Source organism: Cuculus canorus, chromosome 17, assembly GCF_017976375.1.
Source record: "Cuculus canorus isolate bCucCan1 chromosome 17, bCucCan1.pri, whole genome shotgun sequence".
Taxonomy (NCBI): domain Eukaryota; kingdom Metazoa; phylum Chordata; class Aves; order Cuculiformes; family Cuculidae; genus Cuculus; species Cuculus canorus.
This window is the reverse complement of record NC_071417.1, coordinates 14,571,858-14,584,731: the sequence shown is the minus strand read 5'-3', so window position 1 is coordinate 14,584,731 and position 12,874 is coordinate 14,571,858. Positions and strand designations below refer to the sequence as shown.

At 48.2% G+C, this 12,874-nt stretch overlaps 1 protein-coding gene across 6 annotated transcripts in view; it reads left to right on the top strand.

Annotated features, from left to right (window-relative positions):
- Positions 1 to 12,874, top strand: part of PXN (paxillin) — a 44,460-nt gene that overhangs the window by 26,044 nt on the left and 5,542 nt on the right. For 4 of the 6 annotated variants that reach the window (XM_054082388.1, XM_054082390.1, XM_054082387.1 and 1 more), the window contains exons 2-10: positions 1,042 to 1,268; positions 1,693 to 1,808; positions 3,211 to 3,350; positions 3,724 to 3,925; positions 4,385 to 4,520; positions 8,756 to 9,802; positions 10,607 to 10,879; positions 11,400 to 11,801; positions 12,399 to 12,476. In XM_054082388.1, the coding sequence (XP_053938363.1) occupies positions 1,042 to 1,268; positions 1,693 to 1,808; positions 3,211 to 3,350; positions 3,724 to 3,925; positions 4,385 to 4,520; positions 8,756 to 9,802; positions 10,607 to 10,879; positions 11,400 to 11,801; positions 12,399 to 12,476 (2,621 nt within the window). The remainder of the gene's footprint in view (positions 1 to 1,041; positions 1,269 to 1,692; positions 1,809 to 3,210; positions 3,351 to 3,723; positions 3,926 to 4,384; positions 4,521 to 8,755; positions 9,803 to 10,606; positions 10,880 to 11,399; positions 11,802 to 12,398; positions 12,477 to 12,874) is intronic. The other 2 variants (XM_054082389.1, XM_054082392.1) reach the window with 2 other exon arrangements.

Below are 12,874 nucleotides of genomic sequence, written 5' to 3'. Positions count from 1 at the left end.
GCACAGGAGTTGCTGCCCCTGTGGAAAGCTGGGCACCCGGCCAGTGAGGCTTCTCGAGACAGCAAGTGCGGTGTAGACCTGTCAGACCTGCTACCGCATGCTGGGCCTTCCCCTGCCAGGGACTGCAGTGGGCTCTGCAGGGTGGATTCCAGGACAGAAGGTCCAACGAGTCAGGGTTTGCATGTGAGTCGCTGCAGAGGAGTGTGGGGTTGGGAACGGGCGGAGAATAGTTTGTAGAGAGGAATCTGGAAAGGTGGGAATGCCTTTTCATGCCCCAACTCTGAGGGAGAGCGTTTTTCCTGCTTTGAGATTTCTGGGAGGTGGTGTGTGACGTGGGTTCCTCAGGCTGGCATGAGTGACGGTGTTTGTAGCTGGTGAAAGTTTTTCTTCTCTTCAGGAATTTGTGGGCAGTCTCCACCCAGCAAGTTGAGAATTGTTTCCAGGAGAAGAAATGACATTTACCTGGCAGCCTCTGGGAGCTACTTAACTGTGTATGTGACATATGGAGAGGGTTTTTTGTTAGGAAAACCGACACATGTACTCCTGCTGCGCCAATGGACTAATCTGAAAGTTTCATGCTTCTTTCACTACCTTAGGCTCTGGAGAAAACCCCTCCCGAGATCTTGTTTCCTGCAGAAAGCAGCGCCTGCGGCCACAGTAAATGACTCTGATGATGTGGAGCCTGTAATCAGCCTGTGTCAGTGTCCTGTTGCGAGTCGATCTCTGGGCAGGTCTCTCCTAGGCCGCTTCTCTGCAGCGTGCAGAGGGACTGCGGGTCCCTGTTGTTGCACGGGTTTCTAATTTAGACAAAAAATCTGAGACTTTCTGCCTGCTTTCTCACTTCTTGATGTTTTCTTTGTACTAAAAGTTTGATTAATCTTTTCTGTCATGGGCTACAGTAATGTTTTTCAGGGAATTTAGTAGATCACTGTGGATGAGAAGTCTTCCCAAAGACCTTCTGATATTGATATCCTGAATGAGGTGGCAGAGAAGAAAACGTAGTTTTCACCATTTTGGTTTTATTTTTTTGCTTTCCTGCAGATGCCTTACTGGCAGACCTGGAATCCACCACCTCACATATCTCCAAACGGCCAGTGTTTCTAACAGAGGAAACGCCTTACTCCTATCCAACTGGAAACCACACGTACCAGGAGATTGCCGTGCCGCCTCCGGTGCCCCCACCACCTTCCAATGAGGCCCTGAATGGCACTGTGATCGACCCCTTAGACCAGTGGCAGCCCAGCGTATCCAGATACACCCACCAGCAAGTAAGTGAAAGAAGAAGATGAGGGGAGGGAATAGTGGGAAGTGAGGATGAGTTTGGTGATGAACAGAGTGGGGAAATGTGGGGGGAGGTGGGGGTTTTTGATAGAACTGGTTGGAGCAAACGGCAAACATGAATTTGAAACCCATTGGTATTGTTCTGAGACAAAATGGCAGTGTGACGAGATTAATGTCAGTCATCTGTCTTGTAGCCTGTGGAAGGCAAATGGGGGGTTTCCAGCACAGGACTGTGACTCATAGGCAAACGTGAAGCAAGCTCGTCCGATAGAGGCTGGTTTGCTCTATAGCAGGGTTTGTTTTTTTGCTGGTGGGCTTCATTCTGTCCTATCCATGCCAGAAGTTGCAGTGCAGTAGTGTACGTATTTGTTTTGTATTCTCTGTTTCCAACACAAATTTCCTTTTCCACAGCCTCAGTCCCAGTCTCCTATATACAGCTCTAGTGCCAAAAGCTCCAGTGCCTCCATTCCTAGAGACGGGCTCAGCTCTCCTTCTCCCCGTGCCAGTGAAGAGGAGCACGTCTACAGGTATCTTGTCCTTGTTAAGAGATAAGCCTGACTCACAACTTGAGCTGCTGTGGCTCAAGCTGCCTTCTGTAAGTGGAAGTAAGTGCGCTTCCTGCGTACGTTGTGCTGCCCTGTGCTGGTTTGGTTTACCTCTTGTGTAAGAGGCCGCTGTAACTGTTCTGCTGTCTTCCAACATTGACCCGGCCCTTTGGTGTGCTCAGTGGAGTCAGTAATTCCAATTTTTTCAGGTGGCTGCATGTAATTAGTACGTAATGTGGGTAATCGCAGCCACAAGTCCTGCTGTATAATAGTCTAGCATTGCGTTGTTCTGCTGTGAGTTATACCTTATGTGCCTGGGTCGGGATGAAGTATGTCCTCCTTTAGACTGCGTATGTGGAATTTGTTTTTCAGTCTGAAGAGAAAGATTATAACTACCCTTATGGAATTTCATAGTTGTCTCGTGTGTTATAGGTATTGGAGCCCTAAAGCCTGTTACATATTAACTTTCTCTGCACAACGTGGTAGTGTGTGCAAGATATGAGTTCCTATTTTGGATTTGAAAAGTATCTTTTTTATAAAATAAGAATCTCTAGAGCATTAAAGCAATTTCTCCATTTGTAAAACTAGGAGAAAATTTCACTGCCATTGTCGATGGGAAGACTGTTACTACAGTGTAATTGCTATAAAAATCACTGCATTGGTGCTCAGTTTTGCTTTGTTACAGTTTGCAGTTGTGTGGTAAATGGGATCACCCACACAGGATAAGCAATAATTACAGCCAGTGTTTTATACACACTTGCGCACAGGTCAACTTCTTTCAAGGCCTGTGTATTTAGCAAGGTAGAAAATAGTTTCAAATTACTTCTTTCTAAATTGATTACAGAGTTCCCAAAATTAGGGATTTGAGGACTTGTAAAGAGACCTTGAGTTCTGCGAGAGGCTGCCACATAGCCTGCTGCCCTTTACTTTTTTTTGATAGCTTGAGGTTTGCACTTTGCCTTGTTCTCCAGTCTGTGCTGGCCTAGCATTCCCTTGCTTCAGGGGCAGGTTTCTGCTGCTTGGTGTGATGTCAGCAGAAACAAGTAATTTTCCTGTATGCAAGCCAATGGCTCTGCTGCTGTTCTGTGTGACTTGGATCCGCAGGCCCTTAACTCTTTGCTCTAGAGCTGTGCAGCACATGGCGCTAAAGCCTCAGGCCCTGTCCATTGGTGCCATTTCTTTGTAACCAACCACTGAAGATGTGGCTCAGCAGCGGCTGCATTGTAGTCATTTCACAAAGCACACGTTGTCTTCCCTCAGAGCTAAAAGCACCCGCTTGAAAAGAATACAGTATGTGTGTAAACTTTTGAGCCTAATGTAAGTTTCCCTCAATCCTTCTCATGTATTGCGATGCAGAAGTTTCATGCCTCCCTTTTATCTTCAGTTTCCCGAACAAGCAGAAGTCTGCAGAACCATCTCCCACAATGACCAGCTCCTCTCTGGGCAGCAACCTCTCAGAGCTCGACAGACTTCTCCTGGAACTGAATGCTGTTCAGCATAATCCTGCCGGTGGCTTCCCAGCAGGTAAGGAATAGCAGGACATTTGGTGTGAGTGTGTAGTTTGAGTCTCAAAATAGGAGCCTGCTTTTCTCGTCCACCATCCTGACTGAGGGAGACCCCTTCCACCTCTGAGCAAAGATTCCTTTCGTATGGATGGTTCCCTTGAGGCCTGTGGTGCAGCATCCTCCTCAAAGCAGGGCCAACTTCAATGTTGGCTTTAGCTAAATTTTCAAAGTTAAAATAGGTTACTTGGGCCCTTGTGCTGTTAAGTTCTGAATATCCTCAAAGATGGGTGTTCCACAAGTTTTCTGGGCAGTTTGTTCCTCTTGTCTGTGATTAGCATATACATATAGACATAAGGTTTTGAGTGACTCTTTTTTGCTTCCCCTTTATTAAGATGAAGCCAGCAGAAGCCCATCGCTGCCTAGCGTGACTGGACCTCACTATGTTGTCCCAGAGGGAAGCAGCTCAGTGGGAGGGAAGGCTGCACCCCCTACAAAAGAAAAGCCAAAGCGGAATGGTGCGCGTGGGATTGAAGATGTGCGTCCCAGTGTGGAGAGCCTGCTGGATGAGCTGGAGAGCTCTGTGCCAAGCCCAGTGTGAGTAGTGTTTTGAGAGCTGCAGACTTGTGTAGGGTGGGACAGCCTCTTGTGGGAATAGTGACTGTAGCGTAGGAGCAGACACTGCAGGAGCTAGCTATAGGATCAGAAAGCAAGTGCATGAAGATGCTGGTGCTTTTTTGTCCTGCGTGAAAAAATGCCTAAATCGAGTTACGAGAGGTGGGTTGTTCAAACTCAGATTTATAGCTGATCACAAGTACTTGCCGTCTGACAAAATCAATGTTTGGTCATCGTCCATCCCTTAATGGATGGGCGTGTGGATGTACTCCCATCAGACCTGGCAGAGAGGCAGGCGCTGCCGCTGTGGTGGAAGCTGGGTCTCGGGGAGGGCTGCCCAGGGTGGGATTGAGCTCTGCTTGAGGGAGCAGGAGCAGTGGGACTTCGAGTCTTAGTGCTCGCCCAGGCTTAAATGCACTCTTTCTTTCTTTCCCTTGTCAGCCCTGCAATCACTGTGAGCCAGGGTGAGGTGAGCAGCCCCCAGCGGGTCACTGCCAGTCAGCAGCAGACCCGCATATCTGCTTCTTCAGCTACACGAGAACTGGATGAGCTGATGGCATCTCTCTCTGACTTTAAGGTACCCTATCACCACAACTTAATGCTTTGTCTTTTCCCTCCTCACTCTTGTCCGTTAGCCACATCTGCTGACCTTGTTTGGTATCTGGAGTTGCCCTCTTTACGTCCCAGAATTCCTGTGGTGATTTTTATGCTTTCTGAGTGCTGCTGTAGGTGTTCTCAACTGCTATAAATTCTCATCACTGGCAGGGTAAAGCAGTTCTGGGGTCTGTTTTTCCTTCGGTTCTGCAGCTTGTCTGTTTGCCAGGAATAATGAGCTCAGTACAGGGCAAGTTATTTTGCTGTGCTGTAACTTAACAAAAAGTAGGCGAGCATGGGACACCAATCTGCTTGCTGACAGAGGCCAGGCTCTTCCGTTCTGTGGGATGACCCTCCTCTTTGGAGTGTATTTTTACCCCAATGTGTTTTCCCCGAGGAGGATCCTCCAGGCATGTGGTATGAGCACTGAAGCTTTTGCAATAGACAGCTGGAATCTTCAAAGGTTTCTGTCTTAAATCAGTATCTCTTACTCACCTCAAAATGGAAGCTTCTTGTGGGGACAGAGGATGACAAATACTGTTCCAAGTCTTGTTTGGATATCAAACTGTTGTATTGGAAAGAACTGCTACTTCAGTCACGAGTAGCACATGAAAATCCCATAACAGGATAAGCTCAGGAATAACTTGCCCATGGTCATCTTGATAGACAAAGGGCTCGGCGTGTGTACTTGGATAACTTGTTCTATATTCACATAGGTCTGTTGTCATTCTTGCACTAGGTGGAGTTTATTTTATTGAGACTTCCTTTACCCATAATTGTAGCAAAATGAAAAAATATTTTCTCTTCTGACTGTCTACTCCCTGGTAGCTGGTTTGGTTACAGCCTTACAGAGTTCTTCACTTGGATGTGTTCTGAGAAGTGGAGAAAGCAAATACCTCGTATCTTCTCTTTGTTGCCATTGTTGGGTTTGCCTTTCTTACATACACAGGCAAGTGTTTTCCAAACCTAAGAAAGTCCCTAACTGTCTGGTTTTCCCTCACACGGAAGATCCTGCTGATGCTTGGTCTTTCTTGTCTGTGCTGAACTCCATCTCCTCTTACCGTGAGTTCAGGTGAGGCAGTCAGAGCTGAAGGATGTTTTGTGGGGAGAGGTAGGCAGGACCTTCAGTGACAGCTTTGCTGTTTGTTGTCTTTGTGCCACCGTTCCTATGAGCACTTTTGATGTGTGGTGCTGTGGGTTTCGTGGAGGGCATTAAAATACCTGGAGTTTTGATCAAGTGTGAATTCAGAACCTGGCCATGAGCATGTGCACTCCATGGGACTTCGCTTGCCTTGCGCTTGATGGAATTGAATTCAGTCTGCCGTTTCTGGCCTGTGAGCTTCATTTAGTAGAATCTAGGATTTACTCACTGTTTTCTCTAGACTGAATGTAGTGTGTATTTAGTCAGCTGCAAATATTGACACCTTAGCGTTCCCTTTTATTCTCCATATTAGATCCTAGGGTAGAGGGCAAGACATCCACAAGTGTTGTTCAGTCTGGTTGAAAAGCGGCACTGTTGGGAAGCTGGAGGGAGTTCCCTCCTGCGTTGCTGCCCTGCCTCACTCCTTCCGCATGCTGTGGGAGCTGAGGCGCTGTGGCCTCGTGCTCGGCCTGCTTTTATCAGGCCTTGGAAAACAGGCTCGGGGTGTGGTTGCTGCCACTGGCCTTTGCTCCTAGGTCAGCTCTCAGCAGCTGAGAGGGACCTTGCCCAGCATTGGTTTTCCGTGCAAGGAGGGAACATTTTTAAGTGTGGGTGTTCAAATGCTTTGCAGGTTTGAGTAAAAGCCTGGGAAGCTCTGTGCAGCTCCAGAAAAACCTGCGTGACAGAGATGAGCTGCTTTCTGTAATACTGCCTGCCTCCCTGGCTTGGTTCCTGGTTGAGCCCTGATACCAACCTGAAATGTAGCAGGATTTTAAGATCTGGACTTCTGTAACTACAGCATTCAAATTTTTGCGAGGCCTTGAGCTCCTCTATGTCCAAATAGTCTTCCCTGAAGCACAAAAAAAATGGCTTCTATATCATTTCCCTTTTGTCAATATTGTCACTGACAGTCCTCCAGGCTGCCTCATTTTCCCTTCAATCCTCGTTTGGTTTTACTTTCTCTGTTTGTGCCAACTAGTGGTGCTGCTGTAAAAATGGATTTCTAGTCCGTACCAGTGGCAGAGGTGAAAGATGATAGGCTTTTCTTCCAGTGCCAGACCTGTGTGTGGTTGCAACAAATAGGACAGAAGAACAAAGTATGATGTGTAACTAATTGGAGTTGGCACTCGGTGCCACTAGAAGTTGCAGTAGATGGGGGTGGTGGGAGTGGAGGCACTAATGTTTAATTTCCCTCATACCCTAGACTAAAAGGTGCTGTTACAGACTGACACATTACCCCTTTATCATCTTTTCCTTGCTTTAATGAGTTGCTTGTCGTTTTTGCTTACAGAACCCATTTGATTTTGGTTATCTAGCTCGTCATTCAGTGGACACTGAGATCATTAATGCACTTGTTATTTCAGTCTCTGCCATTTCAGTGTAATGTGATGCCTGCTTACTGCGCAGCTACGTGCTTGTATTTAACTGTTCTGTTACCGTTGAGTGTTTAGCCATTGCTCTTATTTTGGAACTGGTGTGTTTTTAACATGCTGGAAGTACTTGTTTTTGCGTGAAATGGTAGCCTTGCCTTGGAAATGACTGCCTTCGTTTTAGGAAGTCTAGAAACCAAGTGTGAACCACAAGACAAAACCAGGTTACTTTTACAGGTGCCTGCAGCTTGGGCAAAACACAGGGAAAGGCAACACCGGGAAACTCCCTCTTTTTAACTGCTGAACGTACCTGTTAGTCCTTTTCATCTCTGCTGTGACTGTGGGTCTGGCTGTGCTGTTTGGGAGGAGGAGCATCTGTAATGAACTGTGGTCCCCTTCTGCTCTTTCTTTCTATGTGGTGTCTCTCTGCAGGGCTACAGGTATAACTTCACAACTGTGTGTGTGCACACCAGCTCCTGACCCCTCAGGATGGCAGCAGCCTAGGTCAGCTGGAAGTATATATGTCTCTGCCTTCTCCTGGCAGGTTTTGTGTGTGTTCTGGTTAATTTTATCCTTTTATTGAGGATAAATATCTCAGAAAGGGAAGTACAGACTGAGATACCATACAGGGGCTTAGGAATTTACGTGCCCTGCAGCCTTAGAGCATGAGCATCTGACTTCTTGAGGCTTCTTTGGAAAACATGACTAAGAATCCCAGCAGGGCTTGATAGCTCTTGGATTTGGAAATCCTTTGTGGAAAGATTTTTAAAACGGGGAGGGCTCAGCATTAATCTTAGCTTGACCGGATGTGTGAACTTGCCCAATCTCCTGTGTGGATTGTCACCTTTTAGGCAACAGAAGTAATGCCGGTTTGTCTCCCAGCATTCAGCCAGGAACCACTGGCAACGGGGAAAGGAGGACCCATGATCTTTTATTTTCAAAAGACCACTTTAGAAAGGAGAATAGAAAACTCTGTATCAGTGACTCCTGTTAGGATGTGTTCGGGATCAAAATTAATGCTGATTTTATTACAAAGTAAATGCGGAGTCTCTGGCCTAAAGGGAAGAGGCTGATCTGGCCACCCAAGCAATGCTTACAAGAGCATGGAGTGACTGACGGACTCGTATGGGTTCCGTATGTGTCACGTCTGAGGTGAGATTAGTGATGTGAATAGAACAAAGCCTCTGTCATCTGTTCTTGCTGTGAATGCCCTGAAGCTTTGTTTTCATTGCCATGAACTCAGCCAACGGGAGCATTTTATTAGTGTATCAAGAAGAAAATGTCATGCTTTGTTCTGTTCATTGATTGCTTTTTTTCAGCTTTGAGATGTAAAATCTACATGCTTGACTGTGAGTAAGTTAACGTGACCTTTACTCGCAGTCTGGACATTCCGGGGTTTGTAGCTGGCTTCCCAGTGGCTGCTGTGTGCCCCATCACAGCTGCAGGTGAGCACAGGAGCTGTAGTCCTACATGGCTGTAGAACTTCATCTCCTGTAATCTCATGTGAAGAGCAGCACACTGTCATACTGGTTCTGCTCTTTGATAACTCAGTTTCCTTCCCTATTCTTGGAGGTAAAGCTTTGAATCAAGATGGCTCTGATGTGGAGGTCATGATTGCTATCATGCTTAATTCTTTGCTTTTTTTCCTTCTCCTTACCTCTGTCTTTATCTTTTTCTCTCCTTATTCCTTCTGTCTCCTTTTTGCAGACTAGTTCCACTATGTCTCTGATTTCTGAACCCTCCCTAGAATCGGTTCCCAGTTCAGCAAATGCAGACTCCAGCAACACTCCTCACAGTTTAACAGCACTGTCCCATTCCACACACCCTTCTGCAAGTTACAGGGGGAACTCAGCAGCACCAGTATCTGCCCCCTCGGCAGTCAGAGAGGGAGGCACTAACACTGCAGTTCTGCCTCCTCCAGGGCATTCTGCTGCTCCTCCACGTATGCCCTGTTTGCCAGAAACAGCCCCTGTGCCCCCACCACGAGTCTTTTCTGGTTCTGCTACTCGTGGGGAGCAGATGACCTCTGCAAGCTTGGTTCAGCTGCGCAGAAAACCTGACTCTTCTAGAAACGTTTTCCAGGCTGTGCCAGCTTCCAGTGTGGAGCTTCTGTGTACGTCAGGTCATGTGGAGGCACAGGGCTTGGAGAACGATTCGGCAAAAGAGACTGAGAAGAAGGAGCAGAGAACTGACCTCAGAATCTCAAGTGTACCAATTTCAAATGCTTCAAATGGTCGAGGGAAGGGGCAGACACCTAAAGAGCTGGCTCAGCAGGGAGCATTCAGGGACAACTCAGCCCTTCCTTCCCAGGGCAGAGATGTGGAAATGGCTTTAGATGAGCTGTGGGCCCTGGAGCTGCCAGCACATGTGCCAGAGATACATGCAGAGAGTGACAGCATTTTGAATCCTGTCTATGAGCCTTCGGTTGTGGCCCTAGATCGGTGGGATGTTTTCCCAGACACTAAAAAACAGTCGGGCCTTGTAGTGGAGCAAGGACAGGAGCTAAAAGCTGAAGTACTGCGCGAAACCAAGGTCAGTGGCTGTCCTGATCTGGTCAAGAAGAGGCAAGGCAGGGAGAGAACTCCTAGGATGACTGGTACTGCTGACGTGAACAAAGCTGGAGGAGACCAGGAAAATGAGTCATTAAGAAGCTCTGCAGTGACTCCAGAATCTCCTGAAAACGTCTGGAAAGCTGAGTGGGATCTGCCATGCGTCTCCAAACCACCCATTGAGCGGATTTCTGCATCAGGCCAGGCAGGCACTGAGTGAATGCAGGAGAGGACAAGTCCTCACTAGGAGTGTTCTGACAGTGCACTAACAATTTGTGTGTAGCGTGAGTGTGCCTGGGCTCACCCACACTAACAGCACGCAGTGCTGAGCAGTGTTACTGACAGCTGCATGTCATGGAGGTTTGGAATCTTCTGCTTCACCTTGTAGTCTCTTCTGCATGTCTGTCAGCAGCACTGAATGTGGCAGCTTGTAGGGAATTCCCTGTGAAATGCAGTTCTATTTCCAGACTGGTGCAAGGCCTAGTCCATAGAGGCCTCTGAAACGTTAAAGGGCTGGTTTGGGCCACTGAAGGATGTTCCTGACTTAGGATGGCAGCTCCTCTGCTCCGTGAGCCTTTTTAGGTCTCAGCTGGAGCTGTCAGTGTCAGAGCACTGGAGTACGCTTTGTGCAACAGACACCTCTGACCAAGAGTCTTATGCCTGTAAAGGGCAAACAGAGAGGCTGCTCTGTGTCCTCGTGATGCTGAGATTTCTTTAATGCTCAGTGGAGTGGTCATGCTGCACCTCCTGTCTTGGCTTTTCTGCTGGTTAATCTTTCCCTTCCTTTTCTCGATAGTTATTTTTGGCTCCTGTGATTATCCTGATGGGGTTTTTCCTTGCACTGAGTCACTGTTCTGAGCTGTGCCAAGAGGAATTTTGGCATTGTGGAACAAATGTCATCGCTCTTCCTGCTCACAGTTTTCACTAATGGCTTGTGTTTGTGCTGTTGCATCTTGGACTTGATCTGACATTGCTGTTCTCCGCTGATGCCATTACCTTTGTCATTTAGATTAAATCTTTAATCAAGAGGACTAAAGAGACTTCGAATGTGCATCCAATGTATCGTGACCTCTCTCCAAGGCGTAAGCTAGGTCCTGCCATATTTCACAAGACTGAGTCCCAAGATCGCTTGGTTGAAGAGCTGCAGGACAGATTGGGCATCGCTAAACAGGAGCAGGAGCAGGAAGAACGGAAAGGCCAGGATGACTGGCTGACAGAAGGGGTCATTATCACCGCCAGGCCCCAGGGGGAAGAGCAGAATGGTGGACAGCAAGTAGAGAAGGTAGAAAGCAGGAACACGTGCTGGGAAATTCCAGTGTGTTCCTCTGTCCAGATAGCATTGTGTGGAGATGCAGATGAAGTTTCTGAATGTCCCAAGCAACACAAAATGAAGAACTAACTCTTTTTACTCCCCCTTGTCTGGTCTGAAAAGGGAACCGGCACTCAGGTCCTAGTTCTTGACGTTTAAGAACTGGAGTGGGATCTGAGGGTGCTGTAGCTGTTCGGGCAGTCTATTACCGTCACACATCAAATGTCCCTGTAGGGCTTATTTGTAAAACCACACCTATCCTAGAAGTGTGCTTTGTTTTCCCCAAGACTCCTCCTGTGCAGGAAGTCCTGGGTGTAAGATTATGCTCTTCCTAGAGCTACTTGGGGAGGCATGTTTTCCAGTTCCCTTTTTCCTTGCTGCTTTTTCCCTGTAGATAAGCATAGTGGTAACAACCACCCTTCCTGTTACAGGAAGTGCTTGTTGGCGCCTTTTTGGATTTATTCACCTTTCTTCTTCCTCCCTGTCTTTCTAGGTGGTTTTTCCTCCTGAATCCCCACTCCCCCCAAGGAGGACGGTCTCAGTTCCAGCCTCTCCCCAGCTCCAGCCTTCCAAAGAAGCCACAAAGACCGTTGCTGCTAGTGCTGCGTCCTCTCTTTTCTCTGGTCCTGCACCTCTCCTCTCACTCCCACCTCAGCATTCCCATGTGCCATCTACCCCAGCTACTAGTCCAGTCTCCTCCTCTTCCTTCAACTTGGCTCCCCAGCCTCTCTTCCAGTGGGAAGTTTCTGATGATGATTATCATGAGCTTTCTGTTGTGGACACCCCTCCTTCGGAAGATCACAGGCACCCGTGTTCTCCCCAGACCTGGAACCCTAGCGCCAGGACAGTTGTTTCTGTTGGCTGTCAGACTGAAGATGATGCTTTCTTCCCACAGGTGCAGGCAGGCTTCTCTCTTCTGGTTTCTTTTCCTTAGCAGTGGTTTCCAGTCCCACTGCTGCTCCCAACTCGATAGCTGGGTAGATGCGGTGTTCAGGTGAAGGCTGGTACAGAGCTGCTGGGTACGAGAAAGGGCTCATTGGCAACAGCTAATCCCAGCTGTGCAGTGACCTGCTGGGATGTGTGGTTCCTGCCTGTCCTGATCATTGCTTTGTGCCCCAGGGACTCTTATTTCCCTCTGAGATGAAGGCAGTAGCTCTGAAACACAGGCTACAGCTCTCCCTGCCACAGTCTCTCTTGGAGTGGGGGGAATAAAAGGTGGCAAAATCTTGATACTGGGAGGAGCAAGTTGGCAGTTCTTCCTGTGTTTGCCTGCTTAGACAAGGGTCCACAGTGTGAGGGGATTTTGGGGAGGAGATGGTATGGTCAAGAGCCGTGTTCTGCATCTTCTGTCAGGGAAGGGCTGTGATTCCAGGATGGTGAGACGTCTTAATGTCTGTGAGCAGTGCAGCGACGTGCAGTGTTGTGTGTACAGGCAGCTCTCAAGCAGTGAGCAAGGAAACACCTCTGCATCTTGACCTGTTATACTTTTCAGGTGACCTCCGCTGCTCCCCTCGTCCACAGTGCCAGTCTGCTGGCTGCTCCTGCACCCCTGGCCTCCGCCCCTGCAAAGGCAGGACCTCCTTTCTGTTCCCTCGGCATGGTGTGCTCTTCTGGTCCTTGTGTGTGCTGCAAGTGCTGCTGGGCTCCGCTGCTATAGCTCCCAGCGCCACTAGTGGAGATGATGCCATGTAGTGCATGATTTGCTCCTCCTAGAGCTCCTCACTGAACTTGTGTGGTGGCAGATCTCATGGGTGAGGGGCAGGAATTTGAAGGGCTTTTGCATGATGGATTTATGTGGATGCAGTGCTGGGCGTCCCCTGTAAAGAGCAGAATTTGGTGCCGGAGGTTGCAACAAGTGTTTCAGGTGAGGACTCATCTGTGAGCTGTTGTGAAGGCTGGATCACCAGGACAGGTAGGACTCGTAGTGTGCACAGGCAGTTGTCCCTGTGCCGAGGGCAGTTGTGGCTT